This window comes from Camellia sinensis, chromosome 12, assembly GCF_055761805.1.
Source record: "Camellia sinensis isolate YWXY chromosome 12, ASM5576180v1, whole genome shotgun sequence".
Taxonomy (NCBI): domain Eukaryota; kingdom Viridiplantae; phylum Streptophyta; class Magnoliopsida; order Ericales; family Theaceae; genus Camellia; species Camellia sinensis.
In genome coordinates, this window is record NC_138972.1 from 98,212,607 (window position 1) to 98,235,757 (window position 23,151).

At 36.8% G+C, this 23,151-nt stretch overlaps 1 protein-coding gene across 3 annotated transcripts; it reads left to right on the forward strand.

The window, feature by feature from the left end:
- The first annotated feature begins 61 nt into the window (after positions 1-61).
- Positions 62-21,617, forward strand: LOC114257529 (uncharacterized). Of its 3 annotated transcripts, none has more exons than XM_082899348.1 (14): positions 62-323; positions 453-526; positions 987-1,153; positions 1,275-2,040; positions 4,127-4,209; positions 5,856-5,912; positions 6,304-6,374; positions 6,476-6,546; positions 6,646-6,691; positions 18,805-18,846; positions 20,445-20,493; positions 20,613-20,731; positions 21,015-21,102; positions 21,198-21,617. In XM_082899348.1, the coding sequence occupies exons 6-12, from the start codon at positions 5,869-5,871 to the stop codon at positions 20,644-20,646; spliced, it is 357 nt and encodes a 118-aa protein (XP_082755474.1). In that variant the 5' UTR covers positions 62-323; positions 453-526; positions 987-1,153; positions 1,275-2,040; positions 4,127-4,209; positions 5,856-5,868; the 3' UTR covers positions 20,647-20,731; positions 21,015-21,102; positions 21,198-21,617. The 3 variants fall into 3 exon arrangements, with proteins under 3 accessions (XP_082755474.1, XP_082755473.1, XP_082755475.1); XM_082899347.1 differs by having other exon boundaries at positions 1,275-1,352; XM_082899349.1 differs by having other exon boundaries at positions 1,275-1,352; positions 4,130-4,209.
- The last annotated feature ends 1,534 nt before the right edge of the window (positions 21,618-23,151 follow it).

The following is a 23,151-nucleotide window of genomic DNA, read 5'->3' on the forward strand; positions in this document are numbered from 1 at the left end:
GTTTAGATCAACGGCCAAGATGAATCAAAGATACATTTCCCACCCGTTTGAGTTATCTCTCCCTCTCTCCCACGTCTTCAGCTCCCTCTCTCCCACGTTCTCTGTCAGAGTGTCTCTCATCACCAGTCATTGAAGACCCTTCGAACCCTTTGATACCCACACTCCTCCTTCCCTTACAACCCTTCTCTTCGACCTGACCGAGGCTGTCACCGACCGACCTCCCTCCATCCGACGATCGAGTCGAGTCTCTCTCTCCGACGATCGAGTCTCGCTTCTCGCCGCTCAGTCCCGCCGGACTCTCTTCTGTCTCCGACCCGAACCAGGTATATAACTACAAATTGAAATCTGTTGTTGTAGAATTAGGTTTTTTGTTGTTGTTGTAGAATTTGGGATTTTTTGTTAAGGGTTTTTGTAAGGGAAAAAAAAAAGAAAATTGAAATGTGTTGTTGTAGGGTATACGAGAAGCTCTGTTCGACGCTCTGGTATACGAGAAGCTCTCTCTCCAAAACCCTCGCCATACCCGAAAGTAAAACCTCCCTCTCTCTCTCTGTCTCTCTATTTTGTGGATTGGATTATCAGATCTTGATGGGTTTGTAACAGAAGATTTATTTCACCTGATGATAAATTATTTTAATCTGAGTTTTTTGGGTTATTTCACCTGATTATTTTCAGCAGCAAGATCTGAATTTATCATCATATAAACTCATCAGGTGAAATAATTTATCATCATATAAATTTATCATCATATAAATTCAGATTAAAATTTTAAATAACCCAAAAAACTTAAGCGGGAGAGAGATTACCGAAGATTCAGAGTGAAATATTATGGGTTTGCTGATAATTATTTCTAATCAGGTGAAATAATTATGATAATTATTTCTAATCAGGTGAAATAATTTATAATGATAAATAACCCAAAAAACTATAAATTATTTTGGGTTTGCTGATAATTTATAAGATCTGAATTTATAAATTATTTCTAATAGGTGGAATAGTTGCCTCCAGTATAGAACCAGGTAGCAATGCAGAACAGGTGCAGAATGGAAGGACGCATCAAAAAGAAGCAAACTCGCTTCATCAGGATCCTCAATACGAAAAGCAAGAATTAAAAACCGCCCTGTTGTTGATGTCTAATGGGAGCAGTATGCATTGGGTACGACCTTTATATACATGTATTTCATATTTGTTGACACCTATGTAAACACAATCTTTGCTTGAAATGTGGTTACAACATTTTTACTTGTTTATTAATGAATCATCTTATGTGTTCACAGGTCATTAAGATGGTTATGAAAATGGATGATGCTGAGCCCTTCAATGTTCCAGTGGATCCTGTTGCCCTGGCAATACCTGTAAGTGTAACTTCTTTATAGATGCTTCTCATGTGTATTATTTTAGGAACATGCTGCTAACTTTAAATTTATGGCCACTAAGAATTTCGGGTGCAATATATTTGAACCCAAATGGTTTGGAGGAAACAACTTTCCAGACATTTTGGAGTGGGTTTTATGTTGGTTAGCTCATCATTTGGGGGAGCAGAGTGGAACGTTTTTTTTTCCATTCAATGCTTTTTGTCTTTTTTAAGAGTTAGGTAGGTTAGTTATGAACACTTGGGAGTTTATTACGTAGGATAGGAGAGCAATGCATGGGTTGTTTCTCTATGTTTGAAGTATCATGTTCCTTTTTTCAATTACTGAAAGTGGAAAGTTCAAGGATTGATGGGGATAAGACTTCAAAGTCGAAAGCTTTGGTTGATTCGAAGAGTAAAAGTAGTAGAAAGCACGATGGTGGTGGTGGTGAGAAGATTGAATCAAGTGGGGGTTTAGTGGGAGAGAAAGAAAACAGTAAGAGTAGCAGCAAAGTTAAGGATTCTAAGAATAAGAGTAAGAGTAAGAGTAGCAGCAAAGTTTGAAAAAGATTTGGGGCGAAAAGATAAGGATTCAAAGGAAAAGGAACGTGTGTTGGAGAAGAAGATTCATGAAACAGAGGTAACTGTCGATGGTGAAGAGCGACAAGGCAAACGTGGTAGAGAAAATACGGGTAAGGTAACTAATTGTTGTGTTTTTAGTCGATTGATGATTTGGATTGATGGTGGTGTTGTTGGTGTTGTTTTGTTTGTTCAATTTTTCACTATATAAAGAAAAAATCTATAATTAGGCATAATTGAGATTGTAAATAGCCTCTTGACAGAAAGAAAATATAGCAATGGGATTGCTCTGCATGTTCTTTGATTGGGAAATTGCAGAGATTAAGACCTGTGTTTGTTTTTAAATGTAACAAGTCAATGAGGAAGTCAACAATAGTACCTTGTGAGTTTGTGTGAAGATATGCTTAGAAGTATGCAGCATGATTTAATATTTACTACACACACACTAATACAGAGAGGGAGATCGTATGTACATATATAGATATTTTATTGAATTTTATAGATATTTTGTGGTTCAAGATCAACTGGATTCGTTCATTTCTAGGTTTGATTTTCATTCTTTGGCATTTAAATTCGCTTCTGTAACTAGAGATTTGAACAATTCTATGGAGTTATTCATTTTTCCTTTAATTCTGAATTGAGTTTAAGAATTTCATTGTCTTTTGAAAATTTCATTGTCTTAGCTCTCAATATTTTAGCTTAAAATTTAAAAAATCAAAAAAAAAAAAATTTAAAAGTAAACGACCTATACCAAAAAATAAAAAGAAAAAAATTTCTCTCTATTTTGTACAATTTTTCATAAAAAATTAAAAAGTTATTCAAAATATATTAATTTTTTTACCTTATATTTTAATAAAAAAATTAAAAATTATTAAAATAACTTATTCCAAACCAGGTCTAATATCCTTTAAAAGTTTATTTATTTATTTATCTATTTGTGCATTTATTTTTTGTAGATGAGTTTTTGAATTGACCCGTTAGGTAATACTTAATTGGCTTAGTTATGTGATTGCCAAGGAACCCAGTTGCTGCAACTGTGTAATATTCTTTTTCTTTCTCCCATATATTTTTATTCTAGGATTGCCAAAAGGTTTACAAGACAATAAGTTGAAATTTGTGCTTAGCTTTGTACTTATTCCATAGTTGATCCTTTAGCTATTGGTTGACATTGTGTCATGCATTTTATATCTGTTTGAAAATTGAGTACGTTGTGATTTCTGAAATGGGTTTGATGGGTTTTGATTTCTGAAATTTGAAATGGATTTGATGGGTTTAATTCGCAGAAATTCAAAGTTAAATGGATTTCTAATAATTTGATTTCTAATTTCTAATAATTTGTCTTCCCAAAGTAAACGCAGAGAGATGGTGAAACTGTAAGTCTCTAATTTTAATTCGGTGTAAGCTATTTTAATTCTTGTGGTTGGAGTGGTTGTGATTTCTGAAATGGGTTTGATGGGTTTTGATTTCTAATAATTTGAAATGGATTTGATGGGTTTAGTTAAATTTGTATGAAACAATAATATTAGGAGTCAATAACTCAAAACACACCCACACAAATATGAAACAACATTTGATGATAAAGAGGATTACATGGTATTCTTATGTGTTTGATTTCTACTTTCAACTAGAAATTCATTGCTCTTATTGCAACCATGGTATTCTTCTTCCCATAAAATTGTTGATTTGTAGGTATATGATTGATATCCTCTGTGGTTGGAGTGGTTGTGATTTCATCCATAAACTATTTTGGTTTGTAGGAAATTATCATCCATCAGCTTGCTATAGGTATGATTTGTAGGTATATGATTGAACACAATAAAAATACTTTTTATTTTTATTTTGTTGGTCATGTGTTAATGATGAAAAAAAAATAATCATACCTACAATTTGATGAATGAATGTGTTAATAGTTAGGATTTGTATGGTCAAGTTAAACAACCATGGCTTTAAATTTTTATTCTGTTAATTGTTAGGATTTGAATCTTTTTTAGTTAATTGATTTTGAAATTCTGTTAATTGATTTTTTTCAAAAAGAAATGTTATCCCGTTACCTTTCTTTTGTTATTATAAACCTTTCTTTTGTTATTATAAATTTTTCTTTTGTTTAACGCCAACCAGGTGTAGCATACCTAAGTGAAATCTGTATTAGAAAGGTAACGGGATAACATTAAATTTGAAACTCTTTTTAATTATTTGAAGCAGGTAATTTGGATTGGAGGGTGGTTGCATAACTGAAGACCTCAATCTTTTGGACACATCAGCAATACTGCACATGGAACCGAGTAATCGACTTGATTTCTATTTACCTAATTAGTTTTGTGTTCAGTATAGAAACATAAATTTACTTTTTTTTGATATTGTCAATTTCTTTTTGTGCTGCTGCTTCTTCTCATGTTGACTTCTCATATTGTAAATTTTTTCTCTTTTGTGATTTGTTGAGATTTTTATTGGCTTTGAACACGAATTTAGCCTATTTTCTAGCTTCTTGATGAAGTGACACACACGCAGGTATATGATATCTACACACAAGTGTGGCATCTCCAATGGTTATTGCAACATGGTACAAATGTATTTTTTTTTTTTTAAACCACCATATGATTCAATCTACACCGTACGACGTGTTTATCCGTGTCTAAATGTAAATTCTGAAATTGGAAAAACAACAACTATGTAAATTTTAGGCAAAATGTCAACTGATCAAATGTGATAAAATTTGGCATTTTGTTACACTTGGTGCCCAAATATATTACAATGCCAAATTTTGGCACACCATTGGAGCGGTTTTTCTTCTATGCTCAAATCCCAAATTTTGGCTTTGGTGTGAGGTTGTGCATACAATTGGAGATGCTCTTATTTGCATCATATTAAGAATGGAGAACGTTAGGAGATTATGGTAAGTTTTACATGGCCATCAGTGAAATTATTTTTTCCCGTTTGTGGAACATATCAATGAAAAGCATTTATTTTCCATGCCTCAATTGAAAGCACTGATAGGAAGAGCTGAGTAGCTGAAATTGAAATTTGGTTCTTTGTTAGGCATATACTTCACATTCATCATTTCATGATATGTAAGCCTAACAAGACTGATCAACTCTGCTGTCAATTTATCTGAGTAAAATATTTGTTTGATTTATCGATGTGTACTCCACAAGAAATGATGCACATGCAAATAAAAATTTGCTAAAAATTTACCAAATAGGTTTTTGTTTTCAAGCTTCTTTTTTTCTCCTTCCTTGAAAGTTCAAACATTTAGTTTGGATGTGCTTTGATTGTTGGAAAACTTTGTTCTTTACCTGCTTGCAAAACTTTTTGTTTTTTTGTTGACGGTAAATGAAAGAACAGAACAACAACTTAAAGATCGCATAAACACGTAATTAAACTAAAATAAAACTATTTGGGCCTTAATTGAATTTCATTTGAAAACTCGCCTATGTTCTTATAAACTTTGATTTCAAATCGCTTCATTTGATTGGAAACTCTCACAGCTTCTGTGAACTTAGATAGATGTTTTTGAGTTTGTTTCATGGTGGGTCACCAAAGCTCAACAATGGTTGTTTGCCTATGCCATTTTCTTGGTATAGAAACAGGAATTTTCAAATTGAAGGCATAATTCCATCTCTATAATTGATAATTTATTTTTAAGACAAGAGTTGGGATTACAATTATATTCTAATCCCAACATTATTTACACCGTGCCTTCAGGCACGGGTGTACATTATTTACAACGTGATGAATTGTTTAGCAATTACGGGTAATTTGTTTCAGTATATTATCATAGACATTTCTACCATTCAAAGTTTGTTTTTTTTTTGTTTTTTTTGTTTTTTTTTTTTGTTTTTGGTGAATCAGTGGTCATTTCCGCTGATTTCCCATTAATGACAGAAAAAAAATGGGATGGATTATTCTAAATAGTTGTATCTTCTTACAGGAATACTTACCAGATGGACGATTCATTGTTAGTGCTGATCGGGATTTTAAAATTCGTGTAACTCATTTTCCTCCCCATTGAAATAAATAATTATTTAGTCAATTCCATTTTATTTCTTTATCCAATAATGTTAATCTCATGAGATACAGAGTTTTTGCCTTGGGCATACCAAGTGAGTGATTTTTTTTGTTATCACATGTTTATATTACATCAGTGGTAGGAGAAAACGAAGTTGACAGCAAACAGGAATGGGGGTTTTGGCTTAAGTCTCTCAGAATTTTGCTGCTTGAGCTAAAAATAAAGATTTTTTTTTTTGGAAAAGTTATTAACATAGTGACATTGAGAATCTGATTGTAGCATCTATCTGACATAATGGTCCAGATTAACTTAATACATTTTGTTATAACAAACGGATGTTTTTTTGTTGATGTTGTTTTGTTCATAATAGTATGAATTTATTATCAGTTGGATCTTTATCTGCCCGGGCCAAGCAACTTCAGCCCCATGAGTACAATTCAGGTTTTTAATATTTTGTATTTGTAAACTTGAATGTGGAGTTCTGGATTTGTAAACTTCTTTCAACAGAAAATGTAATTGAGTTATGTTGTTTGTGCATGTAGGGACTTTCACTCTTTCCAATTTGGGCATGTTTGGAGTGGATAGGTTTGATGCTATTCTTCCTCTAGGCCAGGTTAGTAATGAGGGCGAGGCCTTTCACCTCCAATAACTTATGAAGTTCTCTACTCACAAATATATTTAGCTGTTTGATTTAAACATTAATCATGTCCAGGGGGCTATAATGGCTGCTAGAGCATCAAAGCCTACTGCTATAATAGGTGAGGTGAATATAAATTGATTGTGAATTGGCCAGACCCAAGTTTTACATTCATTCTTAGATTCAGTAAATGCTTATACACAGAGAATTCATCATGGTTCAGTAGTTGTCTGCAGCATCTCTGTTTCTGAAGTTTGATTTTCTTCACTCTTCTGCTACTGTTTGCTATATAGAAGTAGGAAACCCCTTTCTCTACTTGAAATATATTCTTCTGCTACTGTTTGTTGTTTGAACCTATTCAGAACTAAGTAACAATTTTTACTAATATTCATTCATATTTATAATGTGTGTCTGAGCTTGGTTTTGGCTATAGATGATGTTGCTAGATTTGTTTCTTCAAGTTTTATTTTATTTTTTCTAAAAAAACAAACAGTGGAATTTTTGTTTATGTAATAGTAATCTTGATTGTGAAATATTTCATCATTCTACATATAGTTTGATTTTCCTCTGGCATAAACCCTTTTTCACTTTGATTTTCCTTTTTACCATTCTACATATAGTTTGTTCCTAATCTTTAAAAAAATGCTCCATTTCAAATTTGTCATTGATTTATAGAAACTTATGAATCGCTTTTACTAGACATTCAAAACTGGTTATGAACATTTTAATAGGGTTCTTTTCTTTGGCACATGGACTCTCTGTTTTTTTGCTCATTGATGCTTGATCTATATAAAATGTCATCCAAGTACATTTGGTGCCAATCTGTTGGAAATTCATAGCTTTCTTATAAATTAACAATTAATGATTGTTTTATGGAGTAGTTGTTTATACAGGGTTGTTAGATTGAAAATTATAGCCCTCTAATTGTTTGTTCTAAAGCCTGAATAAAGGTAACTTGGTACAAAAGATGTATTGATGTCTTTGGTTCATCAACACATCTTGATGGTCTCTGAATAATGAATTTTCTGGATTCAAACATTAGGATTCAAATTGTTTACAAGCTCTGTCAAATCATATGGTTTGGACCATGAATTGGAAAACACATGTCCATGTTCCACATATTTTTCTAGCAGATGTGTTTGATAATTGAGGAATACTAGATAATTATAGGATTTGTGTGTGTTAGATAATTAAATGTGTTATATATAGATATATATTGGTTTCTAGGTGTGGATTTGGGATGGGTGTTAGTGTTTCGGATCATGTTTTCATGAATTGAATGATTTATATTATAGGATTCGTTGAGTACATCATTTGCATAAAAAATCAAGCTAATGGAATAAATATAGACTCATGATCAAACTCCACTTTTTAAAAAAATTATCAAAATCATATTAACTATTTATTTTTTTAAAACATAAACATAAACATAATCTTATTATAAATATATAATTAATCTGAATTATTTAATCTCTTCTCCCTATTAGATCTCAACCCACTACGGCACCTCCGTCCTCCATCGTAGAGAAACTGTAAATCATCTATACCCATCTTTGATTTTTATTTTATATTTTATATTTTATATTTTTTGAATATTAATATTAAATCGGAATCGGAAACGAACAGTTTTTCTTCTTCTTCTTCCATTAATATTAATATTTCAGAAATTAAGAGGACAAATTATCTCTTTATTTGAATTTATGTTTGAATCAGATTTTTGTTTCTTTTGTTATATAGATTACCATGTCATATTGTTGATTATGGTTTCATGTCTATAAATCGTGAACAGTTTTTTTTTTTTTTCTTCCATCTTTCTGTATCATTAATTTACATGATTTTGTTAGTTCTGTTAAGCCCAGTTAGAAGAAAACATATATTTCTGATAGTTGGTATGGAGATTTGGATTGAATTAAGAATATGATTTTCATAGTGTCAGTTTTTTCACTTAGTTTTGACAGTTTGGAGTTTATAAATTCAGATTCTTTGAAGTAACAGAAGTAATGGGCTTCGTCTGTATTTATATTCTGTTTTAGACAATATGGAAGAAAGCTTGCATTTGTTATTATTTTTTTTGATGTTTTATTAAGATAATTTGTGTGAATAAGCCATTTTAAGACAATTTTTTCCTTCTGATCTTAGTTTAAAACAGTTTGTCCTAATTTGTGTACTGACTTTTTTTTTTTTTTTATGAACAAGGTGTACTGACTTTAATTTGTGTGTATTAGATACGATTGTGTGTATTATATATGGATGTGCACTAAATCTGAGCATGTTAATGAACAGATGTAAGCATCCATTTTATGAAGTTTTAATACATATCGTATAGCGATCCCGGGTTTACCCTTGTTGTACAGTGATCCGGACATGTGTCCGTGAATGTTGGTAGTTGTTTATTTCCTAGTTTGCATCCTCTTTACTTTGTATTTTGAGTTATGGGATGTGTTGGGCAGGTTTGTTACAGGTTGGTTGTGCTTGGGAGCCTAGTGTTGCTGCCCAGATTTTTGGTCCTTCGCTCGAGCGAGGAGTTTGTCGCTCGAGCGAGAGTAGTGTTGCCCCGGTTCTGGACCTGAGAGTTGTAGTTTCTGGCTCGAGCGAGCTTTTCGTGGCTCGAGCGGTCTGGGTTTTTCTTCGCTCGATCGAGAACTTCTTGGCTCGAGCGAGAGTGTTCTGTGTCTGGTCGCTCGAGCGACCAATCCTTCGCTCGAGCGAGAGTGTTTTATATCAGCGGACAGCAGCGTCTAAAACATCACTTTTTCACCTCTTTTCTTTGAGCAAAACCTAAATCCGAGCCTCTCTCACTCTAAACTTACACTCTCTCTAAGATTTCATCTCCCTAGAGTGTGCATCTAGCCTAGGGCCTTTGTTAAAAAGATAGAGAGCGTTGAGAGCTTCAATTTAATCTGAAAAAGTTTGGATTTGGAGCAAGTTGATCTTGGAGTCTTCATCTCCTTTTGGGCTAAAACTTCAAGGTAGGGATATCCTACTCCTCTCTATGGGTTTTGTCTTTAAATTTTGGTATTTTGAGATGTTGGGCCTGGTTTGGTAATTTTGTAAAAGTTTGGGGCTTTTGTGTAATTTTACAAAAGTTGGGGTTTTATTCATAATAAACCTAGAGGCGTGTTTGGCATAGAAAAATGGAATGATTGTTGAATCATTGATGAAAATGGAACCTAAGGGTTGAAATGTTAATTATGGAAATTGACCTAATTACATTGTTTAATTAATTGGGATAATTAATTGAGAAGAATGAGGAATGAAATGTTGATTGGATATCCATTGTGCGTTTATTTTCTGTTTAGAAATAACTGCTTTGGGCTATCGGTGGAGGATAGTCGTGATTGTTGTAGACAATGCATGATGATTAGGTAAACTGAAACTAATCAATGAAATGTGTCATGGAACTTGACGGTTAATTGAATACATTAATTGTATGTATTGTGTGATTGTATATAGAACCAATGTGTTTATATACGTTATGTGTAGAGGAGGAGATAGGGGATGTACTCCGCGGTTTAGGGGAAGATAGGGGATGTACCTCTAAACCGGATAGGTATTTGGAGGAGATAGGGGATGTACTCCGTAGACAGAGCTCATATGCTTGTCTAGAGAAGTGAAGATAGAGCTCATATGCTTATCTTTGTGAAGTGTGGATACAGCTTGTATGCTTATCTGTGGATATTGTTGATATACATATCTGTTGTAGAATGTGGATACAGCTTGTATGCTTATCTGTGGATATTGTTGATATACATATCTATTGAGATTGTGGATATAGCTTTTATGCTTATCTGAATGTGAGATATAGTTTTTATACATATCTGTGGAAATGATGATAGAGCTAGCATGCTTATCTATTGAAAAAGGGAAAATGAAAAGTAAATGGGACTTGTAAGTCGTTAACATAAATATGTAATTTATGTGATTGTATCAGTGTTGACCAACTATCAATTGCTAATGTTTTAGTCATTGTCCATGGTTGGTTTAGTGTATTTCTACTGGGCTGTGGCTCACCCTATATGGGAACATCATTTTCAGGTGCAGGAAGCATGCCACCTCCAAGGACATAGCTGGGAGGCTAGTGGCGGCATAGTTTTGTCGTTTTACTTTTGATGTATTACATGTAATTTCAAGCCAAGGGCTTAATGTGTAAACGAGTTAGAACTCTTTGTTGTAACCAAGTGTTAACTTGGAAAGCTGTAAGCCCGTAGGGCATTTTGTTATGAGATTAACATGTAATACTTATGTAATGGAACTCTAATGAATGAAAGAATGTGGTTAGTTTATATGTAAATGTATGTCTTATTAGATCGGTTTATTGTTGTTATTTTGAGGGCGTTACAACTTGGTATCAGAGCGTACCGGGTTCGAATACTTTGGGTACGTGGGAAGTGATTAGTATCACAATGGGTTTGTCTCGCTTGATAGAGACTTAGATGTAGTATCACATGCTATGTGCTTACTTGATAACATGCTTATGTGACTATGTGGGTATGGGATTTAATTTCTGGGATGTTGATTGGATCCTTGAGTTTCTGGGAGTCTTGTTGGAAAAGCACTTGATCAATGCTATTTCTAACCGGAACTCTAGTAACGTCTTGGGACTATCATTATCCGGAAATGAAATTCGTAAGTGCTTATGTGTTTATGTGCTTATGTGGAGTGAATTACACTTGTCCATGCATTAGGACGTGAGTGTTTAGTTTCGGCACACCTATGAATGTGCTAACGTTCTGTGTTGCCTTTATTAGGATGTCGGGACGAGGAAGAGGTGCTAGGCGTGGTAGACCTGCGAGGCAGGAAGTACCGTTACAGGGTGAGATTCCGGCAGTGCAGGAGGGAGTTGGTCAGGCCAATGTGGCTGAGCCAGTGGGTCAGCAGGCTATGGGTGCCTTGGCCAGAGAGTTAGCAGGAGCTTTGGGTATTCTTAGGGCTGAGAATCAGGCAGCTGAGGCAGGGCCTTCCTTCTTGAAGAGGGAGTTCTTTCGGTGTAATCCGGACGAGTTTATCGGGGATCCTAAAGAGCCGCTTAAGGCAGATGAATGGCTCGAACAGACAACGAAGACGTTTGAGATGCTTGGCATCGAGGACGGAGCACTGAAAGTGACCTTGGCATCCTTCCAGCTGAAGGGAGATGCGGGTCAATGGTGGAAGTACGAGAAAGCTCGTGTTGGGGGTACTTGGGAGGCGTTTGTGAATGCTTTTCAGGAGAGGTTTTTGTCTGCAGTAGCTAGGGAGAAGCTGAGGGATCAGTTTAGCCGGCTTAATCAGCAGGGCTTGTCAGTGGCCGAGTTTGAGGCTACCTTTACCAGTCTGTCCAGGTTCGCACCTGAACTGGTGGCGTCTGAGGAACGCCGTTGCTATGAGTTTGAGCGGAAGTTGAGGCGGGGCCTCAAGTTGAGAGTTGGTGGGTCTTATATCCGAGAGTATAGACACCTGGTGGATGCTGCAGCTCATATGGAGCTTATGATGCAGGAAGAGGATGAGGGGCAGAGAGGCTCCAAGAGGAGCCAAGATAGTCAGAGTGATGGCAGGAGGCAGAGGGGTTCTAACCCTCAACAGTCGCAGGGTGGTGTTGCTAGATCGACCTTCCCAGTGCCGAGTGTAGGCTCAGGGAGAGGTGGTCAGGGGGAATTCACTTGTTACAAGTGTGGCCAGTTGGGTCACAAGGTTTCTGTTTGCCCGCAGAAGGGTGGAGGTCAGAAAGCTGTTTCTTCATCAGCTAGACCGCAGAGTCAGAGTTTGGGCAGGGGGCAGCTCTTGACTTGTTATCAGTGTGGACAACCTGGGCACATGAAAAGGTTTTGCCCACAGTTGAGTGCCACTTCGGGAGCGTCTGGCTCTAGGCAGACGCAGGGTTTTCAGCCAGCTCAGTCTGTGCAGGCCTCGAGGGCCAATCCGGGAGTTTCGTCATCCCAGTCTGTGCAGCAGTCTTTTGCTCCGAGAGGTGAGCAGGTAGACCAGGGGCCTACGGGGCGCGTGTATGCTGTTACCGCGCAGGATTTAGTACCGGCTCCATCGGTGGTGAGAGGTACTTTTCTGTTTTGCAACTCGGTTGCTAGTGTGTTGATAGACACGGGTGCATCTCATTCTTTTGTATCTGCTGCATTTGCATCTGTTTTGGAATTGGAGTTAGCACAGTTAGCATCTCCTATTTGTGTGGTATCGCCTTTGGGTGGTGAGTTGATCCTGAAACAGGGTGTTAGAGGATGTGATATTGAGGTCGCCGACTATAGGCTTCCTTTTCCGTTTGTTGTCATGCCCATGAAGGGTTTTGATGTTATTTTGGGTATGGACTGGTTATCGTCATACCGGGCTGTTATTGATTGCTACCGCCAGAGGGTTACATTATGTACCTTGAGCGGGGAGTGGTTCCATTTCTTGGGAGACCGGGTTGGTAGTGTTTTGCCACCGGGGTATGATTCGCGAGGGCGAAGTGAGCTTAGTGGGTTACTTGCTAGCTTTGAGAGTAGCGAGTGGGTTGAGACTCAGATTGTGTTACCGAGGGTGGTTTGTGAGTATTCGGATGTTTTTCCCGAAGAACTTGTTAGTTTGCCACCTCACCGAGAGATAGAGTTCTCTATTGATTTAGTGCCTGGTACGGCGCCGATTTCTATGGCACCTTACCGTTTTGCTCCAGCAGAGTTGGTTGAGTTGAAAGTTCAGCTCCAGGAATTGCTCGAGAAGGGCTTTGTTCGCCCTAGTGTTTCACCGTGGGGAGCACCGGCACTCTTTGTTAAAAAGAAAGATGGTGCCTTGAGATTGTGTATTGACTATCGGAAGTTGAATCGGGCTACGGTTAAGAATAAGTATCCTATGCCCCGTATAGATGATTTGTTTGACCAGTTGAAGGGTTCCCGTTGTTTCTCTAAGATAGACTTGAGATCGGGTTACCATCAGTTGAGGGTCAGGGAGGAAGATATTCCTAAGACGGCATTCCGTACGCGGTATGGCCATTATGAGTTTTTGGTGATGCCATTCGGGCTTACCAATGCACCGGCAGTCTTTATGGACTTGATGAACCGGATTTTCCGGGAGTTCTTAGACCGATTTGTGGTCGTCTTCGTGGACGACATTCTTATCTATTCGCCTACTGAGGAGGAGCACGAGGAACACTTGAGAGTGGTGCTTGAATTGCTTAGAGCCCATAGGCTATATGCCAAGTTTGGGAAATGTGAGTTCTGGCTGGGGGAAGTCAAGTTCTTAGGCCACGTGGTATCCGGGGAAGGGGTGTCTGTTGATACATCCAAGGTTGAGGCAGTGCAAGATTGGGCACAGCCTAAGAGTGTGTTTGAGATCCGCAGTTTTCTGGGATTAGCTGGGTATTACCGTCGGTTTGTGAAAGATTTTTCCAGGTTAGCGTCACCGTTGACTAGACTGACTAGGAAGGGAGTCAAGTTTGAGTGGAGTGAGACTTGTGAAAAGTCGTTCCAAGAGCTGAAAGTTAGATTGACCACCGCACCGGTGTTGATTATTCCGGAGAGAGGGTTGGGTTACTCGGTTTATTGTGATGCCTCACGAGAGGGTTTGGGTTGTGTGTTGATGCAAGAGGGGAAAGTGGTAGCTTATGGCTCACGTCAGTTGAAAATACATGAGAAGAATTACCCCACACACGACCTAGAGTTAGCAGCTGTGATCTTTGCCTTGAAAATCTGGAGGCACTACCTTTATGGTGAGAGGTTCGAGGTATTCTCGGATCATAAGAGTTTGAAGTATCTGTTTACACAGAGAGACTTGAATTTGAGGCAGAGGAGATGGATGGAGTTCATCGAGGATTATGATTTTGAATTGCATTATCATCCGGGAAAGGCCAATGTTGTGGCCGATGCCCTTAGTAGGAAAACCATTAGTGATGTAGCTTGTATAGCCATCCGGGAATGGGAGATGTTGGGAGCACTTGGCGAGTTTGATTTGCTACTGGGCGAATCTGTCGAGGCTGCGGCCTTGTTTTCTGTTGTTGCGCAGCCTACACTTGTGATTAGAGTGTTAGAGGCACAGAGAGGTGACCTTGAGGTAGAATCCCTCCGAGAGAAGATCTCCAGTGGGAAAGTTGAGAAGGGTTTGACGGTGTATCCCGATCTGAGTGTGAGATACCGAGACCGTTTGTTTGTACCGGAGTCTTGCCGAGAGGAAGTACTCCGAGAGTTTCATCATTCGCGCCTTGCGGTGCATCCGGGAGGTACTAAGATGTATCAGGATTTGGGTCGCCAGTTTTGGTGGCGGGGTATGAAAAGAGATGTGGCTGTTTTCGTATCGAAGTGCCTTACTTGCCAGCAAGTGAAGGCCGAGCATCAGAGGCCAGCGGGTTTGTTGCAACCCTTGCCTATTGCCGAGTGGAAGTGGGAGCATGTCACTATGGACTTCGTTGTGGGTCTTCCGAGGACTCAGCGGGGTAGTGATGCTATTTGGGTGGTTGTAGACCGGTTGACTAAGTCGGCGCACTTTATTCCTATGCGCGTGAGAGATTCGGTAGATCATCTTGCCGATTTGTATATTCGGGACGTAGTGAGATTGCACGGGGTCCCAGTGACGATCGTCTCGGATAGAGATCCTCGTTTTACTGCTAGGTTGTGGCAGAGTTTGCAGAGTGCCTTGGGCACTAAGTTGACCTTTAGTACGGCTTATCATCCTCAGACTGACGGGCAGTCCGAGCGTACTATTCAGATCCTCGAGGATATGCTTCGGGGTTGTGTCCTGGACTTCTGTGGGACGTGGGAGAGTCACTTGCCATTGGTAGAGTTTGCCTACAACAACAGTTTTCAGTCTAGCATCGGTATGGCACCGTTTGAGGCCTTGTATGGCCGACCGTGTAGGTCTCCAGTTTGTTGGGCCGAGGTGGGTGATGCACCTTTGTTGGGTCCGGAGTTGGTTAGGGAGACGACGGAGAAAGTTGAGCTTATCCGTAGGAGGCTTGTTACAGCCCAGAGTCGGCAGAAATCTTATGCTGACCGTAGGAGGAGACCTTTGGCGTTTGAAGTAGGTGATCATGTCTTTCTGAAGATATCACCTAGGCGAGGTCTGATGAGGTTTGGAAAGAGTGGGAAGTTATCCCCTCGGTTTATTGGTCCTTTTGAGATCCTTGAGAGGATAGGTGAGGTTGCTTATCGGTTAGCCTTACCACCGCAGTTGTCCGGAGTGCATGACGTGTTTCATGTGAGTATGCTTCGGAAGTATGAACCAGATCCATCACATGTGCTGGATTGGAGCGATTTAGAGGTAGATGAGGATGCCTCGTATGAGGAGAGACCGGTTCGGGTCTTGGATAGGCGGGATCAGGTCCTGCGTGGCAAGACCATTCCTTTGGTGAAAGTCTTGTGGAAACATCACGGAGTGGAGGAAGCCACTTGGGAACGTGAGTTGGAAGTCCGAGAGAAATATCCGGACTTGTTTGTTGATATGTAATCTTGTATTTAAATTTTGCATGTTGTTGAACCTAAGAGCTTTTATATATGTCTTAAGTTGTGAAACATTGAAAATGTTTTGGTTATTGAAAGTATGTTTGGAACTTGCCTCATATGGAAGTTGAATGTAACATTATAGGTGTTAAGTATATTGTTGACATTGGAAAGTTAGTGCACAATGTTGATGCATGTTAATAATACATATGTTGTTTACATATTGTGATATATCTCTTGTTAAAGGGATGGGATGACCGGTAATGGGTCGAATTGTTGAATGTTAAATTGTAACATTGTTCAAAATGGAGGAAAACCTGTTTTTGAAAACTTGTGCTTAATTTCGGGGGCGAAATTCTTTAAGGGGGGGAGGTTATAGCGATCCCGGGTTTACCCTTGTTGTACAGTGATCCGGACATGTGTCCGTGAATGTTGGTAGTTGTTTATTTCCTAGTTTGCATCCTCTTTACTTTGTATTTTGAGTTATGGGATGTGTTGGGCAGGTTTGTTACAGGTTGGTTGTGCTTGGGAGCCTAGTGTTGCTGCCCAGATTTTTGGTCCTTCGCTCGAGCGAGGAGTTTGTCGCTCGAGCGAGAGTAGTGTTGCCCCGGTTCTGGACCTGAGAGTTGTAGTTTCTGGCTCGAGCGAGCTTTTCGTGGCTCGAGCGGTCTGGGTTTTTCTTCGCTCGATCGAGAACTTCTTGGCTCGAGCGAGAGTGTTCTATGTCTGGTCGCTCGAGCGACCAATCCTTCGCTCGAGCGAGAGTGTTTTATATCAGCGGACAGCAGCGTCTAAAACATCACTTTTTCACCTCTTTTCTTTGAGCAAAACCTAAATCCGAGCCTCTCTCACTCTAAACTTACACTCTCTCTAAGATTTCATCTCCCTAGAGTGTGCATCTAGCCTAGGGCCTTTGTTAAAAAGATAGAGAGCGTTGAGAGCTTCAATTTAATCTGAAAAAGTTTGGATTTGGAGCAAGTTGATCTTGGAGTCTTCATCTCCTTTTGGGCTAAAACTTCAAGGTAGGGATATCCTACTCCTCTCTATGGGTTTTGTCTTTAAATTTTGGTATTTTGAGATGTTGGGCCTGGTTTGGTAATTTTGTAAAAGTTTGGGGCTTTTGTGTAATTTTACAAAAGTTGGGGTTTTATTCATAATAAACCTAGAGGCGTGTTTGGCATAGAAAAATGGAATGATTGTTGAATCATTGATGAAAATGGAACCTAAGGGTTGAAATGTTAATTATGGAAATTGACCTAATTACATTGTTTAATTAATTGGGATAATTAATTGAGAAGAATGAGGAATGAAATGTTGATTGGATATCCATTGTGCGTTTATTTTCTGTTTAGAAATAACTGCTTTGGGCTATCGGTGGAGGATAGTCGTGATTGTTGTAGACAATGCATGATGATTAGGTAAACTGAAACTAATCAATGAAATGTGTCATGGAACTTGACGGTTAATTGAATACATTAATTGTATGTATTGTGTGATTGTATATAGAACCAATGTGTTTATATACGTTATGTGTAGAGGAGGAGATAGGGGATGTACTCCGCGGTTTAGGGGAAGATAGGGGATGTACCTCTAAACCGGATAGGTATTTGGAGGAGATAGGGGATGTACTCCGTAGACAGAGCTCATATGCTTGTCTAGAGAAGTGAAGATAGAGCTCATATGCTTATCTTTGTGAAGTGTGGATACAGCTTGTATGCTTATCTGTGGATATTGTTGATATACATATCTGTTGTAGAATGTGGATACAGCTTGTATGCTTATCTGTGGATATTGTTGATATACATATCTATTGAGATTGTGGATATAGCTTTTATGCTTATCTGAATGTGAGATATAGTTTTTATACATATCTGTGGAAATGATGATAGAGCTAGCATGCTTATCTATTGAAAAAGGGAAAATGAAAAGTAAATGGGACTTGTAAGTCGTTAACATAAATATGTAATTTATGTGATTGTATCAGTGTTGACCAACTATCAATTGCTAATGTTTTAGTCATTGTCCATGGTTGGTTTAGTGTATTTCTACTGGGCTGTGGCTCACCCTATATGGGAACATCATTTTCAGGTGCAGGAAGCATGCCACCTCCAAGGACATAGCTGGGAGGCTAGTGGCGGCATAGTTTTGTCGTTTTACTTTTGATGTATTACATGTAATTTCAAGCCAAGGGCTTAATGTGTAAACGAGTTAGAACTCTTTGTTGTAACCAAGTGTTAACTTGGAAAGCTGTAAGCCCGTAGGGCATTTTGTTATGAGATTAACATGTAATACTTATGTAATGGAACTCTAATGAATGAAAGAATGTGGTTAGTTTATATGTAAATGTATGTCTTATTAGATCGGTTTATTGTTGTTATTTTGAGGGCGTTACATATCGGAATGTATTATCAAATATGTAAAACAATTATATGTATCTGTTTACATGTGGTATAATCATAATAAGTTGTAAGTCTTCCCATTTAGTAACTTCTGCTGTGGGCAACTTATTTATGGCCTTAATTGGTTTCATATTAGTGTATCAGTTGTGTACTTTCAGAAATTTAGAGGACAAATGATCTCTTTATTTGAATTTATGTTTGAATCAGATTTTGTTTCTTTTGTTATATAGATTACCATGTCATATTGTTCATTATGGTTTCATGTCTCTATAAATCGTGAACAACTTTTTTTTTTTTCTTCCATCTTTCTGTATCATTAATTTACATGATTTTGTTAGTTCTGCTAAGCCCAGTTAGAAGAAAACATGTATCATCATCAATTCATATAGTTTTGAGTTTTTTATTAGTTGGGTAATGAATTCAGTTTCTGCTTGAAATTTCAGATTTTGCCTTCAAAGGCTTGCGAAGAAAGCAAAAATTTCCAGGTGAGATTCTAATTGCGAACATATTCAGTTTGCTTTGAAATCCTTGACTTGGGTTCATTTTTGTTTATCATCATTTCCACAAAAATGCATAGTCAGTCTATACAGGGTAATAAAATTTTCAATCCATTTCATTATGTATTCACCTTAAACTGGGGATATGACTCATGAGAGCAGGGGCACTATTCATTCTTCATAGCAGATGACAGAAAATGAAACACTTCTCACCTAATTTAAGTGTTTTTAGGTGAGAATATGGCTATGTAGGTGAGAATATGGCTACATAGCCATATCAGAAAATGAAAATTTTCTGATTATTAGGTGAGAATATTTTCTGATTATTTACTACATAGCCCTGGGGCATTATTCAAAATACCCAGAAATGTGACATTTCATGGTGTTTTTAACTTCTATTTTCTGATTAATGTGATGAAATGAAACAAAATAAGAGAATCCCATTATTACCATTTGTAAATATATACCCAATAAATAAATAAATAAATCAAAGATCTCTAATAACGTGACATAAAGAAAAATTCCTAAGAACAAGCTGGTGCTTTGAAATCTTTAAGAGTTGCAAAAACAATAGAATCAGGTGCAACACTGATAGGGTTTGAAGCATGCACGAGCACTGGATACATAACTGGTATATCCTTTGACTCTATGAGCACCAAGGGAACACCATTTAACATCAACACATCACTTTGAATATTGCCATCTGTTGGAGTCAAGTGGTACTCTTCCCTGTGGATTTGTTGTTGGTTATCATCATAGTTGTTAGGATAGAAGTTCAAGTCATCCGCAACCGAAACTTCATAGGTAGTAGAATTTGACATGTTGATTAGAAGCAGTGAAATGCCCGACTGAGATAAAATAGAGTAAATGAATTTAATTAATGAAGTGATAGCTAAATGATATATTATTGAGAAGAAAGAGAAATTAAGCTAAAAAAGGTTTAGAATATTGCGCTTACTTCTTTCTTAAGTGGAAGGGGAACTGTCATAAGTGGTCTGAAGTACAATCTTTCCCATTAAGCGATGCCACAGAAGAGCACTGTAGAAGAGCCAACCAAACATTAATATAGAATAAATGTGTCAAAATGATAATTTCAGCTTTATTAAATAGTAAAGGGTTTTAGAAAATCTCAATATTGACTAACCCGTAATAATCCGAATTGGGGATAAATGTTGTAGTGTTGAGAAGGCCATAATTTCCTCCAATCAATGCCTGTCTGCAGAAAACCAATTTTAGGAAAATATTCTGATATGGCTATGTAGGAAAATTATCCAGTTTTATGTCACATTTCTGGGTATTTTTCCAAAACTGAAAAACAGATGACAGAAAATGAAAACGCAACTAAACAAGTACTTATTTTCGAGTATTCATATGTATATATAATCATAAATATTAAAATGATGGCCATTTTTAGAATTTTTCATTGTCTTCGTTTTTCAAAAAAACTACAAACAGAAACACAACTAAACGGCTAGGAAAATTATTTGTTCTATGTCACATATCGGGGTCATATACTATCCCAGAAAAATATATAGCAAAGAATAAGTTATTCAAAGATCTCATGTCGATTTTATCTCACACTGCAGGGAATAAGTTATTCAAAGCTTGCGAATTTACCACCTATAGTCGGCCTCTGTGAGTATTCAACACCCTTACTCTGTTTTTCTTGCTAATTAAGTTCAACAAACTATTAAATTCATAAGATTTGATAGTCTTTAATGTATTAATTTTACTTGAATTGGGTTTTTATGCAGACTCAAGCTTCGTGGGATGCAGATTTTTATGTGAAGACAGTCATATCTTGCTGCTGCTGTTGCTTCATGGGATGCAGATTTTTATGTCAAAGTTGATGATGATGTTCATGTAAATATAGGTAAGAAATTTGTTTTTAGTACTTGATATAAAAATAAAATGCATACATGAAGGTCTAAAATCCAATACATAGATGCAAGACACTCAATGTGTTACAACTTTTAAATTCCCAATCGGGGTAGAAACTTCAGATGCCCATGTTCATATGAACCTCTAAATTCAAATCTACGACTGATATGATTGATTCAACAAGTTTTACTTGAAAATGAAATTATATATGTTTGTAACTCTACAAATTATTTATGTATTTTGTTGCATTGGGTAAGATGTTGTAAATTTTACAGCAACACTAGGAGAAACTTTGGCAAGATACAGGAAAAAGCCACGGGTGCATATCGGATGTATGAAATCTGGTCCTGTCCTTGCTCAGAAGTAAGTGGAATTTTGTCTTAAAATTCTTGCTGTTAACTGGATGTTGAGAAAGTGTTAAGCTTTTAGATGTCTTATTTGTGCACTCTGTGGAACAGGGGAGTGAGGTACCATGAACTTGAATCTTGGAAATTCGAGGAGGTAGGAAACAGGTATTTTAAAAGAATTGGTTACTTACATCTCGATAAACCAGTTAAGTTACACTCTCACATGGTGTTAAAAATGAGAGATCAAAAAAAGAAACGTGTGTATATCACTGAAGCCATTTTTGCACAAAGAGAGAAAGTGTGGGTTTTTGATGATGATACAAATTATGGGTTTTTGATCTCTGCAAATGTGAGAGAAAGTGTGGGTTTTTGATCTCTGCAAATGTGTGTGTATATATGTATGAGGAATTTGGGGATCCTAGAGGTGAGAAAGATGAAGAAAAATGAAAACCATGTCTCTGGAAATGTGTTTGTCAATTGTGATGCATGAGTCCTAGAGAGAGAATCTCTCCTTATCCTAACATTATTTACACCGTGCCTTCAGGCGCGGGCATACGCTAGTATACCTACAAATCAACAATTTTATGGGAAGAAGAATACCATGGTTGCAATAAGAGCAATGAATTTCTAGTTGAAAGTAGAAATCAAACACATAAGAATACCATGTAATCCTCTTTATCATCAAATGTTGTTTCATATTTGTGTGGGTGTGTTTTGAGTTATTGACTCCTAATATTATTGTTTCATACAAATTTAACTAAACCCATCAAATCCATTTCAAATTATTAGAAATCAAAACCCATCAAACCCATTTCAGAAATCACAACCACTCCAACCACAAGAATTAAAATAGCTTACACCGAATTAAAATTAGAGACTTACAGTTTCACCATCTCTCTGCGTTTACTTTGGGAAGACAAATTATTTGAAATTAGAAATCAAATTATTAGAAATCCATTTAACTTTGAATTTCTGCGAATTAAACCCATCAAATCCATTTCAAATTTCAGAAATCAAAACCCATCAAACCCATTTCAGAAATCACAACGTACTCAATTTTCAAACAGATATAAAATGCATGACACAATGTCAACCAATAGCTAAAGGATCAACTATGGAATAAGTACAAAGCTAAGCACAAATTTCAACTTATTGTCTTGTAAACCTTTTGGCAATCCTAGAATAAAAATATATGGGAGAAAGAAAAAGAATATTACACAGTTGCAGCAACTGGGTTCCTTGGCAATCACATAACTAAGCCAATTAAGTATTACCTAACGGGTCAATTCAAAAACTCATCTACAAAAAATAAATGCACAAATAGATAAATAAATAAATAAACTTTTAAAGGATATTAGACCTGGTTTGGAATAAGTTATTTTAATAATTTTTAATTTTTTTATTAAAATATAAGGTAAAAAAATTAATATATTTTGAATAACTTTTTAATTTTTTATGAAAAATTGTACAAAATAGAGAGAAATTTTTTTCTTTTTATTTTTTGGTATAGGTCGTTTACTTTTAAATTTTTTTTTTTTTGATTTTTTAAATTTTAAGCTAAAATATTGAGAGCTAAGACAATGAAATTTTCAAAAGACAATGAAATTCTTAAACTCAATTCAGAATTAAAGGAAAAATGAATAACTCCATAGAATTGTTCAAATCTCTAGTTACAGAAGCGAATTTAAATGCCAAAGAATGAAAATCAAACCTAGAAATGAACGAATCCAGTTGATCTTGAACCACAAAATATCTATAAAATTCAATAAAATATCTATATATGTACATACGATCTCCCTCTCTGTATTAGTGTGTGTGTAGTAAATATTAAATCATGCTGCATACTTCTAAGCATATCTTCACACAAACTCACAAGGTACTATTGTTGACTTCCTCATTGACTTGTTACATTTAAAAACAAACACAGGTCTTAATCTCTGCAATTTCCCAATCAAAGAACATGCAGAGCAATCCCATTGCTATATTTTCTTTCTGTCAAGAGGCTATTTACAATCTCAATTATGCCTAATTATAGATTTTTTCTTTATATAGTGAAAAATTGAAC